This window comes from Chiloscyllium plagiosum, unplaced genomic scaffold, assembly GCF_037043375.1.
Source record: "Chiloscyllium plagiosum isolate Xiang-an unplaced genomic scaffold, Cpla_swu_hap1 HiC_scaffold_3, whole genome shotgun sequence".
Lineage (NCBI taxonomy): Eukaryota > Metazoa > Chordata > Chondrichthyes > Orectolobiformes > Hemiscylliidae > Chiloscyllium > Chiloscyllium plagiosum.
Window position 1 is genome coordinate 147,128,171 of NW_028270141.1, and position 17,654 is coordinate 147,145,824.

Here is a 17,654-nt window from a genome sequence, read left to right on the forward strand (position 1 = left end):
TAGAGGATTTGAGCTATAGGGAGAGGCTGAACAGGCTGGGACTGTTTTCCCTGGAGGCTGACCTTATAAGGGTTTATAAAATTATGAGGGGCATGGATAGGGCAAATAGACAAGGTCTTTTCCCTGCGGTGGGGATGTCCATAACTAGAGGGCATAGGTTTAGGGTGAGAGGGGAAAGATATAAAAGAGACCTAAGGGGCAACTTTTTCACACAGAGGGTGGTACGTGTGTGGAATGAGCTGCCAGAGGATGTGGTGGAGGCTGGTACAATTACATTTGTTGTTGTGTTGCTATAGGCTTAGCAGACCATAGGAGCTGCTCTCTTTCAGAGAGAAGAGACTGGTGGTGATTTAACCTGAGGGCCACCAGACCTCAGGTGAGGGAGGAGGTTAGGAAGGAGAGTACGTCATGGTAATCTCAAACCAGTGGTGGGAATTAAACCCATGCTGTTGGCCTCACGCTCCAACAATCCAGCCAACTGAGTTAAACCAATTCCCAATTACAACATTTAAAAGGCATCGGATGGGTATATGAATAGGAAGGGTTTAGAGGGATATGGGCCAAGTGCTGGCAAATGAGACTAGATTAGGTTAGGATATCTGGTCAGCATGGAGGAGTTGGACCAAAAGGTCTGTTTCCATGCTGTACAACTCTATAACTATGAGTATATGACCAGAGGCTCTAGGAGGTCAGGCCGAGGTTAGAGCTCAGAAGGTGGTACTTTTCCGAGGTGAACAGTCAATGTTTTGATGCAGTTCACCAAATTCCTTTAAATGAGCGTTGGACCTGTTTCTGGCTGGTACAGAAGTGATCACAAGGCAAAAGGCAGGCACCATTCACAGCCAGCCTAGTCTGCTGGGCTCGATCCCCCCCATTGCCTGAAGGGACTCGACAGGGTCTCCCCAGATTTCTCCCAAACTCCCGAGGTTTGTTAAACAGCTCCTGTTTCGAAAGCCAAAGGGTACCATTTCTTTCTAAGACCAAGTGTACCATGACCTGTCATGAAGCCTACACAAAGCACACAGCCCTACAATATTCTTACAAATATTCATGTATGAGCACATCATTCCTACCTTGTCCAGTGGCCCTCAAATATGGTTGAGTAGTAGACGATGGTTGGGAGGAGAGCACTGAAGGCCCACAGCAGGAGTGTGGGGAAGAATTGGCTGATGACAGGATCCTGTATCAACAATGAGAAGGTTAATTGTCGCTTGATGGGATCTAACAGGAAGTCCTGTAGGCTGTGTCTCAGAGATAGAAATTCTGGAATGTTACTTCCACTGAAGGCGTGGTCATAAACTGGAAATCTTTCCAGAACACCAACCAAGTGGGTAAGAGCTGGAGAGTCTGGGTCAGCCATGCTTCGCAGAATTCCGCTCCTAGAGGGCTAAAGTTTACACTGACACGCTACCAATCTGACCCAGGAAAAGCTAACCGCCCAAGACAGGCATGTGCTCTGTCTGTCTCATGTCTCACTATACACAGTAAGCTTCCAAGTTTTAAGTCGGGAGGGGACAGGGACATGAAGTGGATGCCACATTCAGATCAGCCATGACAACAGAGTGTATGTAAGGGGCTGAATGGCCTCCTCCTGTGTGACTGCTCTTGTGATTTCAAACAGGTTAGACGCAGCCCAGTTGCAATAACTCCACAGGGGCTGGTATCCCATCACCAAGTACCCCTTTATTTACACTTGGAGAATCCTTGACACTGGTGCAGCTCCCTCAGAGCCAGCTCTCAGAGTAAACAGAACCTCGGACACACCTGTTTACACCTGTCAGCCAGGACTCCCTGACTGGACCAGATTAACAGCCTCAATCAGGGAACTCATATTCTATCAGATCCACTTGGCTGACCTCATTACAATCACACACCAGTGTCACAAGTAGGTGAGCATTTATCCCATACCATAATGTAGGCTGTTCAAATTCCAAACTCATTTGGTTCAGTTTGGGTGGGTTTTTTTCCATCTTTTCATGGGATATGGACATCGCTGGCTGGGCCAGCATTTATTGCCCATCCCTAGTTGCCCCTCGAAGAGTTGGGGGTGAGCTGCCTTCTTGAACCGCTGCAGTCCACCTGCTGTGGGTTGACCCACAATGCCCTTAGGATGGAAATTCCAGGATTTTGACCCAGCGACAGTGAGGAAATAGTGATATATGTTTAAGTCATTTTGGTGAGTGGCTTGGAGGGAAACTAGCAGGGAGTGGGCTTCCCATGTACCTGCTGTTCTTCTCCTTCTAGATGAATGTGGTCATGGGTTTGGAAGGTACTCTGTCCGGATCTTTGGTGAATTTCTGCAGTTCATCTTGTAGATGGTACACACTGCTGGTAATGTGTTATACTGCTGGTAACTCCCAATGGTGGAGGGATTGAATGTGTGTGGATTTGGTGCCAGTTGAGCAGGCTGCTTTGTCCTGAATATTGTCAAGTTTCTTGAGTGTTGTTGGAGTGTATCCATTCAGGCAAGTGGGAGTATTCCATCATACTCCTGACTTGTGCCTTGTAGATGATGGACAGGCTTTGGGAGTCAGGAGATGAGTTATTCACTGCAATATTCCTTGCCTCTGACCTGCTCTTGTAGCCACTGGTTTATATGGTGAGATTAGCTAAGTTTCTGGCCAATAGTAACCCCCAGGGTGTTGATATAGGGGATTCAATTATGGTATTGTCAAGGAATGAAGGTTAGATTCTCTCTTATTGGTGACAGTCATTGCCTGGCATTTGTGTAGCGTGCATGTTACTTGCCATTTGTCAGCCCCAGGCCTGGATATTGTCCAGACCTTGTTGCATTTGAACATGGAGTGCTTCACTATCTGAGGATTTGCAAATGGTGCTGAATATTGCGCAATCATCAGTGAACCTCCCCACTTCAGACCTTATGATGGAGGGAAGGTCATTGATGCAGCAGGTGAAGATGGTTGGGTCTAGGATGCTGCCCTGAGATAGCCTGGAGCTGTGATGACTGACCTCCAACAACAATGACCATCTTTCTTTGTGCCAGGTATGACTCCAACCAGCGAAGATACCCATTGATTCCAGTTTTGCTGAACTGAATGCAGCCTTGATACCAAAGGCTGTCACTCTTACCTCAGCTCTGGAGTTTCATAACAACAAAGGATTGTGTGGGAAGCGAGAGCGTCTGGTTAAAGGAAGTAGTGTGCTCATGCATTTTAGTAAAGCCTTTGACAAGATTCCACATGATAGACTAATTAATAAAGTTAAATCACATGGGATTCGGAGAGAGCTTGCCAAGTGAATACAAAATTGGTTTGGTGAAAGCAGACAGAGGGTGGTGGTAGAGGGTTATTTTTCAGACTGGAAGCCTGTGATCAGTGGAGTGCCACAAGGATCAGTGCTGGATCCACGATGAAGGGCTTATGTCCAAAACGTTGATTCTCCTGCTCCTCGGATGCTGCCTGACCTGCTGTGCTTTTCCAGTACCACACCTCAAAATGTTATGTTGAGGGTGTACAGGACATTGGTGAGGCCAGTCATATAACTGAAGTACTGTGTCCAGTTCTGGTCACCCTGCTATGGGAAGGATATTATTAAATCAGGGAGGATTTAGAAAAGATTTACCAGGATGTTGCCAGGACTAGAGGGTTTGAGTTTTAAGGATAGACTGGAATTTTTTGCTCTGGAGTGTAAGAGGTAGAGGTTTATAAAATCATGAGGGGTATAGGTAAGGTGAATGGCCAAGGTTTATCTCCTTATGGTAGAGAAGTTCAAAACTAGGGAGCATATTTTTAAGGTGAGAAGAGGAAGATTTAGAAAGGTCATGAGGGGCAATCTTTTCACACAAAGGGTGGTTCGTGTGTGGAACAAATTGCCAGAGGAAGTGAGAGAGACAGACACTGTTACATTTAAAAGTCATTTGCATAGGTACATGAATAGGAAAGGTTTAGAGGGATATGGGCCAAACGCAGGCAAGTGGGACTAGCTTAGTTTGGCAAACATGGTTGGCGTGGATGAGTTGGACTGAAGAGTCTGTTTCTGTGTTGTATAACTCCCAGAGTTGAAAATAAAGGAGTGGGAATCTGGTGTTAACAGTTTCAATCTGATTGGTACGAAGGGGAGCTGGTAGCTCCTGCAGATGGCTCACTGTGGCACTGCCCCCTACAGTGCAGGAGGACCCCAGGTTCAATCCTCAGCCTGAGAAGGAATATCTGACCGCCCTCAACAGTGAAACAAAGCTGGAAGGATCTGTCTGTCGAATCGTCAGGTAGGATTTCCACCTTCTGGAAATGAAAGCATATGTGAGGCAAACTGCAGGGGACTCAGCCATGACACCCGTCCTCAGTAGTAACCAGCATCCGCTCTCAAACACACATCAAATCAGCACCTCCTACAGGAGGGAGGACCAAACTGGACGAGGAAGAAACGAGTCAGAAGAACAGACTTACGTTGAGGTAGTAGATGGGTCGAGTGACATTGAACTTGTCAACGGTGGACAGCACGATGGACGGAGTGGTGAGAAAAAACAGCAAAATAAACAGGAGGAAGTTGACTATGATGCAGCGGCTCCACCAGCGAATTCCCTGGATGGAGATGTTTTCCCTGTCAGAGGACAAGAGAAAGGATAACGTTAAAATTGCCAGCCAACATCCCCACCCCTCCAAAATATACACTCCCTCCTGTTTCCTCTCCGTCTGTCTCAGCAATGGCTTCCTCCAAATCAACACAACAAGCTTCTCCCTGCTCACCTCCACCTGTGATCGCCTGCCAACACTTCATGCTCACAATCCCACAAAGCACTGGGGCAGAATCACATCACCAGTCACATGGTTCCCATTATTCACTGCAATGTTTTAAATTCCAGATTCATTCCATTTTAATTGAATGGTAGACTCTCCTCATTAACACGGTGGGATTTTAAACTCCAAATCATTCGTCCTGCCACATAACCCAATGTGGCTGCCACCATTTCCAATGGCTTTTGAATAAACAGAACTTTTCCCAATGCTGAACGGTCAACATCCAAATGTTAAAAGGATTTGGGAAAGAAGCACAAGTGACATGAGGAATTGTATTCATTTTACAGAAATGTATAAGGTTCAGAGGGGAATTCTAAAAGCTAGCAGCAGAAACAAAGAGAGAGTATGACCAAACTCTGGCAGCTAACATAAGAAACAATTCAAAGATCTTCTGTAGGTCTATAAATGGTAAGAGCATGGCAAGAGGAGGAATGGGTCAATTAGGACTATAATAGGGAATTACTCACAGAGACAGAGAACATAGCTAAAGTATTAAGTTAACACTACACTTCTGTTGTACAAAGGAAGCAAATGCTAGTTCGGTGACAGTGAGGACAGATATATTTCCATCACTTGAGGAACTTGGAATTAGGAGGGAGGCATTGGATAGGCTGACTGTACTTACTTAACGTGGACAAGGCACCAGAACTGGGTGAAATCCATTCAAGGATACCAAGAAGAGGTGAGGGTAGAAACAACAGAGGCACTGGTCATAATTTACCAACCTTCCTTAGACTCAGCGGTGGTGTCAGAGGGCTAGAGAATTGCAAACTTTACACCCTTGTTCAAAAAAAAGTGTCAAGATAAGCCCAGCAATTATGGGCTCAATAAACTCAGTTCAGAATTTGAGTCAAAATTATTTTATTTGGGACAGTGCAAGTTAATTAAAAAAAGCTAGCATGGAGGGATATCTGGTCGGCATGGACGGGTTGGACAGAAGGGTCTGTTTCCATGCTGAACATCTCTGTGACTCTATTTGTTGAAATCATTGCTCGCTTTGCTGAATTGAGCTGCATTGTGTTTATTTGAATTGGGTTTAATTAACTTGCTTGAGTATTTTATCGATGAAGAAGCAGAGAGGCTTGATAAATGTTAACCTGTCAACAGAACGTACATTAGACTTCCAGAAGGTGTTCAACAAAGTGCTGCACATGGGCCTGTCCACAAAGTTTTAGCTCATGTAACAATAGGGACAGGAGCTACAGTCCTATGGAGCATCAGTGAGGTCACATCTGCAGACAGCTTTGCTCTGGTTTTCCCAACCTAGCCTCTAAGGGCAGTAGAAGCAGTTGAGAAGAGCTTCACCCAATTACGAGCCAGGCTGCTGAGGAGTTTATCTTATGAGGAAAGGATGAGCAGGTTGTAGCCATTGGGTTTTAGAAAATTAGCAATCTTATTGAGACACATGAAAACCTGTAGGGACTTGACAGGGCAAATGCTGAAAGGATAGAACATAGAACAGTACAACACAAGGACAGGCCCTTCGGCCCAGCTTGTCTGTGCTGACCAAGATGCCATTCTAAACTAATCCCATCTGCCTGCACGTGGTCCATCTCCCTCTATTCGCAGCCTGTTCATGTGTTTGTGTAAATGCCTCTTAAACGTTGCTAAACTTTCTGCTTCTACCACCTCCCTTGGCAGTGCGTTACAGGCACCTTCCACCCTCTGCTTAAAAGATTTTCTCCTTTAAACCTCTTCCCTCTCATCTTAAAGCTTTGTCCCTCAATAATTGACTTTTCTACTCTGGGGATTAAAAAATCAGTCCGACTATCCACCCCATCCGTGCCTCTCATCATTTTATATACATCTACCAGGTCACCTCTCAGCCTCCGAAACTGTAGCAAAAGCAATCCAAATCTTTCCTTATAGCTAATACACTCCAATCCAGGCAACATCCCGGTAAACCTCCTTTGCAAAGCCTCCCCACCTTTCCTATAGTGTGGCAACCGGGGGACCCAGTACAAACCTGGTGGGCCAGATAGCATCCTGCACTGCAGTCTATGAGAATTTCAGGCAGAAATCTTGTTGGGGGGGATTTGGGGAAAAGGTGGGATCGGAGGAAAATCAAAATGTTTGGGAGCTGCTGTACGTTACCAGTAAATATTCTTGGGATCTGGAGCATAGGCCACATTCCACTTGGAAACTCCGAGGTTATGGCTGTAACATGAAGACTGCATTTCTCCTCGACACTTACAGCCCTGGGACCTGAAGGTGTTGAAATCTCTTAGGATACTGAAGAAACAGAACAGGCATTTTTTAATGTTACACAGAATCGCATTAGATTTGCAGCAGAGACCACTCTTCCCCGTTGTCTATACTGGTATTCAGGGCCCATGACATGACACGGCCTGCATCAGGCTCCAAGAACTGGGGCTGAGGAGCTAGAATGGGGACAGTACTGGCTCCAGGGATTCCTATCCCCCTGCTCCTTGCTGGTGTTTACAATCTGGGTGTTTCCAGCTATCTCAGCTCAGCCTTCCAGGAAAGGAAGACTTCAATGCAGATCGAGCCCGTGTCACAATGACCAGACCAGCTCAAAGCTCTTTACAGCCTTACCTTTCATAACGCGGGAAACGTGCAACTAACTTGTGCACAGCAAGATCCCACAAACAGTAATGTCAGAATGACCGGTGTATCTGCCGTATCGCAATGCGGACTGAAATGAATAATTATTACCCAGGGCTCTAGGATAACCCTGCCAATCTTCTTCATCAGGCAGTACCTCAGCTCAACATCTCATGCAGCACCACTACTGACCAACTGGCTGACTCCTTCAGTAGCTACAGGGGAAGCCTACACTGTGCACTCCAGCCCGAGATGTAACTTAGACCCCAGACCTTGTGACAGAGACGCGAGTGCACTCCCAAAGGGGCCCACACTCACTCTGATCTCCGTTTCCCCTTTCCTCTCGCGTAGTCAACTTGTTTTCAAACATGGAGTCACAGGTAGACAGGGCAACGAAGAAGGCTTTTTAGCCTTCATCAGTCAGGGCACTGAGTGTCGAAGTTGGAAAGTTATGTTGCAGTTGTACAGGACTGCACTTGGAGCAGTGTGTTCAGTTTTGGTCACGTTGCAAGAGGAAGGATGTTATTAAATTGGAAAGAGTGCAGAAGAAATTTGCAAGCATGTTGCCAGGACTCAAGGATTTGGGTTATAGGAAGAGGTTGGACAAGCTAGGGTTTTTTTTTCTTTACAGCATAGGAGACTGAGGGGAGATCTTATAGAAGTGTATGAGATCATGAGAGGCATGGAAAGGGTGAATGCACTCAGTCTTTTTCCCAGGGTTGAGGGCATCAGTTTCAGATTAGAGGGGAAAGAATAAAAGGAAACCTGAGGAGCAACTTTTTTTACATAGAGGGTGGTACGCATATGGAATGAGCTGCCAGCAGAATTGGTTGAGGGGGGGTACATTAACAACATTTACAAGTTTTTGAAGAAGTAATAAAGATGATTGATGAGGGCAGAGCGGTAGATGTGATCTATATGGACTTCAGTAAGGCGTTCGACAAGGTTCCCCATGGGAGACTGATTAGCAAGGTTAGATCTCACGAAATACAGGGAGAACTAGCGTTTGGAAATAGAACTGGCTCAAAGGTTGAAGACAGAGGGTGGTGGTGGAGGGTTGTTTTTCAGAGTGGAGGCCTTTGACCAGTGGAGTGCCACAAGGATCGGTGCTGGGTCCTCTACGTTTTGTCATTTACATAAATGATTTGGATGCGAGGTATAGTTAGTAGGTATAGTTAGTAGGTTTGCAGATGACACCAAAATTGGAGGTGTAGTAGACAGCGAAGAGGGTTACCTCAGATTACAACAGGATCTTGATCAGATGGGCCAATGGGCCGCGAAGTGGCAGATGGAGTTTAATTCAGATAAATGCGAGGTGCTGCATTTTGGGAAAGCAAATCTTAGCAGGACCTATACGCTTAATGGTAAGGTCCTAGGAAGTATTGCTGAACAAAAGAGGCCTTGGAGTGCAGGTCTCTGACCTTTATTGGTCAGAGTATTGAGTACAGGAGTTGGGAGGTCATGTTGCGGCTGTACAGGACATTGGTTAAGCCACTGTTTGAATATTGCATGCAATTCTGGTCTCCTTCCTATCGGAAAGATGTTGTGAAACTTGAAAGGGTTCAGAAATGATTTACAAGGATGTTGCCAGGGTTGGAGGATCTGAACAGGCTGGGGCTTTTTTCCCTGGAGCGTCGGAGGCTGAGGGGTGACTTTATAGAGGTTTACAAAATTATGTGGGGGGCATGGATAGTATAAATACACAAAGTCTTTTTCCTGGGGTCAGGGAGTCCAGAACTAGAGGGCATATGCTTAGGCTAAGAGAGGAAAGATATAAAAGAGATCTTAGGGGCAACATTTTTCACCCAGAGGATGGTACGTGTACGGAATTAGTTGCCAGAGGAAGTGGTGCAAGTTTAAGTTTAAAGGCAGTATAGCTGAATTTTGCCAATTCATAATTATCAATGCTTTTCTTCCACTTAAGGTGAAGTGAGATAAACATACAAGGGAGAAAGGGATAGAAAAGATTATTCTGGCCAATAGGCTAACATGAAGAGATGTGGGAGAGGTAAATGTAAATTAGGAATGGTGGAGGCTTTATGTAATTCTATGGAATATAGACGTGAGCACGTCACATTATTGACACACAGTAAATCTCCCGATAAAATTAAATCAACCGCAGGCTTTCTCCCGTTAAAGGTCTAAACTTACAGCATCGCCATGGCTTCGTCCTGCAAGGTAACAAAGGCTAGTCCGAGCGATTTCCTGTCTAAACTCTCCTTCTCCCGAGTGTACTCACTCATCATTTCATCCTCGAGTTTTGTGTAATACTCCACTGCATCCACCTGTCAGAACAGGACGAGAGATGTGTGATACACTAGCAGCTCAGGAGCACTCTCTGACTGACACAAAGGGCTTTAATCCATTCACTGAAACCTGTCAGTTCAGATCATATTACAGGAATCGTTTAGAAATATTTATTGACCCAGTAATCTACTGCTGGGAACAATAATAGTATTGCCTCAGCAACAGTTAAATAATTCCACGTTATCTGCCCGATGATACAGATATCTATATCTCAATATCAGAAATGACAGCACCAGGAAAGACCAGCTATGTCTCTGTCACCTCAATGAATTACACTCATGCTGCCAGATTCAAGTGATAGCTGTACAACCCAATCTATTTGAGAGCTGGGAATAAGGGTCTACTGAGTTGTTCAATCAGTGATGAACACCCTCTCAGCACCTGGACATCACGAGGCCCCAAAGTCCAACAGGAAGAAGGTCGATACCTCTACCGTAGAGCAGCCTGACTGAAGAGAGGAATTCTGAGTGCAGCTCAAGGCTAATCTGGAAAATCTTCACATGTGCTTCTAATTCTGACACATTACTGGGATCAGATAAAGTTGGCTGTGCTCGACTCCTTTATCCAGACCATCGTTTGATAAAACTGTTACTGAAATATGTGACCACCTGGAACAAAACTGAGCAGTTTCCATTCCCTGCTGGGGCAACCTAAGGTTGCAAACCATGAAGACAGCATTCCAGCCCCTCAGCTTCAACACCCGAGGATAAATACAGAGAAGTATGAGATGAGGAGATAAAATATGCTGCCCTCAGTCTAGGTACCTGCCCTCAACCCAGCACATGTCCACCTGCCAGGTGCTTGCCCAGGTGCTTGCCCACTCTCCCGGGTCCCTGCCCACTGTCACTCTCCCCTTTCAGTCTGATTGTGAAGTAATGTGCTATTCTCTGAAAGCCCATCCTCATTTGGCAGCAGTATGAGGTGCCAGACGGGTAGTTCTCAAGCAGGTTCCCCGTTCCTCCCGGGACCTAGAGAGCTGGAGATGACCTCCTCACCTGCTCACATCCTCTGAAGCTGCAGCAGCAGAGGTGACCACAGGGCCGCAGGTTGATGGTGACTCGCTTCCCCTCACTCTGGAGCAGCTTGGTGTAGTATCTCCGCCCACGTTCCGCCTTCCTCCTGCATTGGAATGGCACCGCATGAGAGCTTCCCCCATCAGTTTGGCAAATCTCACACCACCTCCCCCTCCCCACACCCTTCAGCATCCCGTCCCCACTACCCCCTCCCCCAACTCCGCGCTCCAACACCCCACCAACTCGATCCTCTCTCACTCTCATGGTTGCCAACAGAATGATAGAATCCTCAGAGAGTGGAAGCAGGCCATTCAGCCCATCCAGTTCATGCTGTGGAACAGTGCTGAAATAAATCTGCTGGAAACCTCAGAGTGAACCCAGGAGCAAGATCAGAGGGACGTCTTCAAAATAATCACGTACTCTTCATTTTCTTTAGCTAGTTTTGTTTGTTTTGTTGAAGATGGGACAAAAAGGCTGTGTGACTGATAGTCAAGAGCAGGTAACAAGGTGGGTTAGCTCTCCAGTGGGTTTATGGTACCCTCTAGGTACTCTGCCAATTGGATGACAAGAGTGGGCCTGTGGTTTGGCGACACAGCAATCGGGAATGAAACACACTGCGGCAAAACCTCTGGGAAAGCTTCCCCAGATTTCAATCTCCCCATCTGATCCGCGAGGCCAGGAGTCACAACATTTAGTCAGTCTCAATACTTATAATCAGGTCTCATTACCACCCCCTCCTCCTCACACACTACCACATGCCCCATATTGGAGCACAATCTTCCCAGACCAGGGAAGTGGGATCAGGAGGGAATTTGGGAATTAGTGCCTCGGTGTGACTTTACGAGAGACGTCAGTACAGTAGCAAGATGACCGATTTGACCCACTGGAGGGCACATGGCCATGACACCATCCTTTCTATTCCACTTAAACCCAGCTCCTGCTATCTCCCAGCACAGGAGAGGATCCAACAATGGGATCATTTCCACTTTCTACCTGTCCAAGCATTTGCTTACAGATGCTGAGTAGTTGGTAAGTGCTCTCTGTTGGTCTGTTTAAACCAAACCACACTGGGCACCCAGTTAACTGACCTGTCAATCAATCAGGGCTGAACCTGTAGCTCCACCCACCACTCCATCTGGGACACTAGGATGTTAAAGGGACACTCAGACCCCAACGCTCCTGTCAATGTGAATTGATAAATTTCAATTTAGATAGATGTGAGGTGCTGTATTTTGGAAAGGCAATTTTCGGGTAGGACTTATACACTTAATGGTAAGGTCCTGGGGAGTGTTGCTGAACAAAGAGACCTTGGAGTGCAGGTTCATTGAAGGTAGAGTCACAGGTAGACAGGATAGTGGAGAAGGCGTCTGGTACACCTTTATTGATCAGTGCATTGAGTACAGGAGTTGAGGGGTCATACGGTGGCTGTACATGACATGGGTTAGGCCACTTTCAGAATTCCTGGATTTTGCCCGAAACGTCGATTCTCCTGCTCCTTGGATGCTGCCTGACCTGCTGTGCTTTTCCAGCACCGCACTCTCGACTCTACTCTCCAGCATCAGCAGTCCTCACTTTCGCCCTTTCAGAATACTGTATTCAATTCAAGTCTCCCTGCTATAGGAAGGATGTTGTGAAACTAAAGGGTTCAGAAAAGATTTACAAGGATGTTGCCAGGGTTGGAAGGTTTGAGTTATAGGGAGAGGCTGAACAGGCTGGGGCTGTTTTCCCTGGAATGTCAGAGACTGAGGGATGACCTTATAGATGTTTACAAAATCATGAGGGGCATGGATAGGATAAATAGCCAAGGTCTTTTTCCCAGGGTAGGGGAGTCCAACATTAGCTCGTATATACTACACACCGGGCTGACACGAAGACAGTGAGGAAAGAGAACTTCACGCTGGAGTACTGTTGATGTGCAGTCTGACCTTATTGATCTCAACAATCAACAGACAGCTCTAAGGAAAAAAATAAGGCGGTGACCTTATAGAGGTTTACCAAATTATGAGGTTCATGTATAGGGTAAATAGGCAAAGTCTTTTCCCTGGGGGTGGGGAGTCCAGAACTAGAGGGCATAGGTTTAGGGTGAGAGGGGAAAGATACAAAAAAGACCTAAGGGGCAACTTTTTCACGCAGAGGGTGGTGTGTGTATGGAATGAGCTGCCAGAGGATGTGGTAGAGGCTGGTACAATTGCAGCATTTAAGAGGCATTTGGATGGGTATATGAATAGGAAGGGTTTGGAGGGATATGGGCCGGGTGCTGGTAGGTGGGACTAAATTGGGTTGGGATATCTGGTCGGCATGGACGGGTTGGACCGAAGGGTCTGTTTCCATGCTGCACATCTCCATGACTCTATAATTGTGGATGCTAGAAATCCGAAATAAAAACAAGAATTGCTGGAAAACCTTTGCACATCCGAAGAGAAATCAGAGTTAACGTTTCGGGTCCAGTGACCTTTCCTCAAAACAGGCAGCTTTAGTTACTAGTCTTCTTTTAGCATAAAGGGGACAGCAACTAAACAATAGCTGTGGAGCCCATCAGCAGGGCTACAGGAACACCACCAGTGGTTAAAGTCAGCAAAACACTCAGCGTTAACAGTTTCCACTGTGTTAGATTTCTTACCACTCAGCATCCAGTTCTGTTAGTTTAGCCACATTGTAACAGAGTTGAACCTCCAGGACTGTGCATGTAGGGTAGGCTTCACTGAAAACAGGAAACAAAGTAAGGGCAACAAAGGGAAATAAAAACAAGTCCATCTCTGGGTGTGCCCATAGCCCAGTCCCCTCACCATTTATACAAGTTGTAACATATCAAGTGCTGACCCCTATAGCATATTACATCTTGCAAAGCAGCAAGTAACCCATTGATACCTACTCTCTGTTTCCCATTAACCAGCCAATCCTCAATCCACATCAATTAGTTACCCCCTACACCATGACCTTTTATTTTTTATAATAACCTTTGATGTGACCCCTTATTCTGGAAATCTAATTACATCAACAGGTTTACCTTCATCCACAGCACATGTCACTTCCGCAAAACATCTGCAGGACGTTGACTTTGATGATTATGTTGAACTTTTCCAAGTTCCCTGCTATAACATCTTGAATAATGGCTAAATCTTCCTAATGACAGACGGTAAGCTAACTGGTTTGATTTTTTCCCTTTCTGAATAAAGAAGTCACAGTCACTATTTTCTAATGTAATCTTATTCTAATGTAATGATGTAACATTCTCAGAATCTGAAGAGTTTGGGAAAACCAATGTATTTACGATCTCACTAACCAATTCTGTTCAGACCAGATGCTGAAATCTATCAGGACCCAGCTGCAACACTTTGCCCAGTCCCACCTCCCCTGGTGCAGTGAAGATGGATACAATATCACCTGGAGAAAGTGAGGGCTGCAGATGCTGGAGATCAGAGCTGAAAATGTGTTACTGGATGGTCCTGAAGAAGGGCTCATGCCCAAAACGTCGATTCTCCTGCTCCTTGGATGCTGCCTGACCTGCTGCGCTTTTCCAGCAACACATTTTCAGCTACAATATTACCTGCTCAATGCACCTCAATGCCATCTCCTTATTCCCTGTATTAATTTGTGAAACACACTTTTTACAGTGCGTCATTCACTTTAACTCTTTCATTTTATTATTCCATACCTATAGAAACTTTACTTTTTATATTTTTGGTTTGCTTTCTCTCGTTATTAAAATCATTTTCCCTCCTTTTTAATCATTTTATCATATTTTGCTGGTTTTACATTCTGTCCAATTTTATGACCGGATACCCATCTTTATATAATCAAATGCTTTCTTTTTTAAGTTTGATACTAGCTTTAACTTCTTAAGTAGCCATAAATGTTGTATACTCCCCGTGGAATCTTTGCTTCTCATTGGAATGTATTTATCCTGTATTTTCTAAAATACACACAAACATCTGCTTCTGTGTCTCCATTGATCCATCCCTTAATCCAGTTCGGCAGTGTGCTTTAGAACATAACAACATAGGAACTAGGGGCAGGAGTAGGCCATCTGACCCTTCAAGCCTGCTACACCATTCAATAAGATCATGGCTGATCTTCTCATGGACACAGCTCCACTCAGCCACTCTCTCACCATAACCCTGAAATCCTTTACTGTTCAAAAAAACCTTAGCTTTAAAAAACATTTACTGAGGAAGCCTCAACTGCTTCCATGGGCAGGGAATTCCATAGATTCCCAACCTTCTGGATGAAGAAGTTCCTTCTCAGTTCAGTCCTAAATCTGCTCCCTCCAAACTTGATGCTGTGCCCTCTTTTCCTAGCTTCACCTGCCAATGGAAACATCCTCTCTACTTCTAGCTTATCTATTCCCTTCATCATTTTATATGTTTCTATAAAATCCCCACTTATTCTACTAAATTCCAATGAATATAATCCCAGTCTACTCAGTCTCTCCTCATAAGCCAACCCCCTCAACTCCGGAATCAACCTAGTGAACCTGCTCTGCTTCCTCTCCAGTGCCAATACATCCTTTCTCAAGTAAGGAGACCAAAACTATTCGCAGTACTCCAGGTGTGACCGCACCAGCACCCTTTACAACTGCAACATAACCTCCCTGTTTTTAAACTCAGTCCCTTTAACAATGAAGGACAAAATTCCACTTGCCTTCCTAACTGGAATACTGCATCCAGTTCTGGTCGCCCTATTATAAGAAAGATGTGGATGCTTTGGAGCGGGTTCAGAGGAGGTTTACCAGGATGCTGCCTGGACTGGAGGGCTTATCTTATAAGGAGAGGTTGACTGAGCTCGGACTTTTTTCATTGGAGAAAAGGAGGAGGAGAGGGGACCTAATTGAGGTATACAAGGTAATGAGAGGCATAGATAGAGTCGATAGCCAGAGACTATTTCCCAGGGCAGAAATGACTAACACGAGGGGTCATAGTTTTAAGCTGGTTGGAGGAAAGTATAGAGGGGATGTCAGAGGCGGGTTCTTTACACACAGAGTTGTGAGAGCATGGAATGCGTTGCCAGCAGCAGTTGTGGAAGCAGGGTCATTGGGGACATTTAAGAGACTCCTCGACATACATATGGTCACAGAAATTTGAGGGTGCATACATGAGGATCAGTAATCGGCACAACATCGTGGGCTGAAGGGCCTGTTCTGTGCTGTACTGTTCTATGTTCTATGTTCCAATTATCTATTGTACCTGTAGACCAACCTTCTGTGATTCTTGCACAAGGACACCCAGGTCCGATTCCCAATGAAGGGCTTATGACCGAAACATCGATTCTCCTGCTTCTCGGATGCTGCCTGACCTGCTGTGCTTTTCCAACACCACACTCTCGACTCTGATCTCCAGTATTTGCAGTCCTCACTTTCTCCCTCTGCACAGCAACATGCTGGAATTTTTTTACCATTCAAGTAATAGTCCTTTTTACTATTATTCCGACCGAAATGGATGACTTCACGTTTATTTACATTGTACTCCATCTGCCAGACCTTTGCCCACTCACTTAAACTATCTATGTCCCTTTGCAAAGTTTCACAGTCCTCCGCACACTTTGCTCTGCCACTCATCTTAGTATCATCTGCAAACTTTGACACACTACATTTGGCGCCAACTCTAAATCATCTATATAAATTGTGAATAATTGCAGTCCCAACACCAATCCCTGAGGCACATTACCAATCACTGATTGCCAACCAGAAAAGCATTCATTCACCTGCACTCTTTGCTTCCTGTTGGTTAATCAATCCTTTCCCCAGGCTAACACATTGCCCGAAAGGCTGTGCATCTTTATCTTATGCAGCAGCCTTTTGTGTGGCACCTTGTTGAATGCCTTTTGGAAATCTAGATACATCATACCCCCATTGTCCACTGTGCTCATAATGTCTTCATCGAATTCCAGTAGATTAGTTAAGCATGACTTGCCCTCCACGAACCCCTTCATGCCACTGCCCAATGGGACAATTTCTATCTACATATCTTGCTATTCCTTCCTTGATAATAGACTCAAGCATTTTCCCCACTACAGAAGCTAAACTAACCAGTCTATAATTCCCCATCTTTTGTCTACCCCTCTTTTTTAAACAGTGGTGTCACATTTATCTAGCTCCACTTTCAAGCCCTCATCATTGTCCTTATTTAAGTTTGAAATACTAGTCTTGGACCCATTCTTCTCTCCCTCAAACTGAACGTAATCATGTAATGTTATCAAGATCTTGGCTGACTTGATTGTGGCCATAGCTCCATAATCCCAGCGCAGGATAATCCCAAACCCCTGCCCCCCCCCCCGCACCCCCTCCCACATCCCAGGGATCAGTTGTGTAAACCTTCTCTGAACAGCTTCTAAAGTATTACAGCCTTTCTAATACAAGGAGACCACACCGGATGTGGTCTGACCATCGTCCTGTACATCTGTAGCAAAACCTCCCGATTTTTATGACCCACTCCACCGATAAACGACAATGTTCCATTTACAGTAAGACACACACCTTTAGGGCTACCTACCGGAAATGTCCAGCGATGATCTCCTCACTAGCCTCCTCGGGAATTCTGCTTATAAATAAAGTGGACTTCACCTGGAGAGACAGGGCCAGGTTAGAATGGACATCCAGATCAAAACATTCATACTCTTCAAACATCACATACCAGTTCCCTGTAAACAAGGAGTGTATTGTTACAACTGCACCAGGCCTTAGGATCAGCGAAAGTTCAATATTTGGAGCAATTTGTAGAGTCTGAGATTGGTATGCTTCTCACAGTCAACATGGCCAGAGTTGGTAGCAGCAACGTGAGTTAGTGAGGGTCTTCTCTGAACGGTGTGCCTCACCTCAAGGCCAGGACTGGAGAGGAATGCTAAATTGAAAGCTTCTCTCAGCAAACTCCATAATTATCACTGATGGTTGTAAATACCCATCTGGTTCATATTGCAAGTCATGGGCACAGAGGTCTGCAGCACAGATGGGTGTTTCGGCCCATCCAAGTCTATCATTCCTACCCATTCTGACCTACACGTGACTCCAGATCCATAG

At 45.4% G+C, this 17,654-nt stretch overlaps 1 protein-coding gene across 2 annotated transcripts in view; it reads right to left on the bottom strand.

The window, feature by feature from the left end:
- The window catches only part of LOC122548519 (mechanosensitive cation channel TMEM63B-like), a 68,625-nt gene that overhangs the window by 18,462 nt on the left and 32,509 nt on the right, over positions 1-17,654 (bottom strand). For both annotated transcript variants that reach the window (XM_087984157.1, XM_087984164.1), the window contains exons 9-15: positions 17,131-17,201; positions 13,263-13,343; positions 10,625-10,748; positions 9,474-9,607; positions 6,852-6,989; positions 4,407-4,560; positions 1,074-1,180 (exon numbers count right to left, since the gene is read on the bottom strand). In XM_087984157.1, coding sequence (XP_087840283.1) covers positions 1,074-1,180; positions 4,407-4,560; positions 6,852-6,989; positions 9,474-9,607; positions 10,625-10,748; positions 13,263-13,343; positions 17,131-17,201 — 809 coding nt within the window. The remainder of the gene's footprint in view (positions 1-1,073; positions 1,181-4,406; positions 4,561-6,851; positions 6,990-9,473; positions 9,608-10,624; positions 10,749-13,262; positions 13,344-17,130; positions 17,202-17,654) is intronic.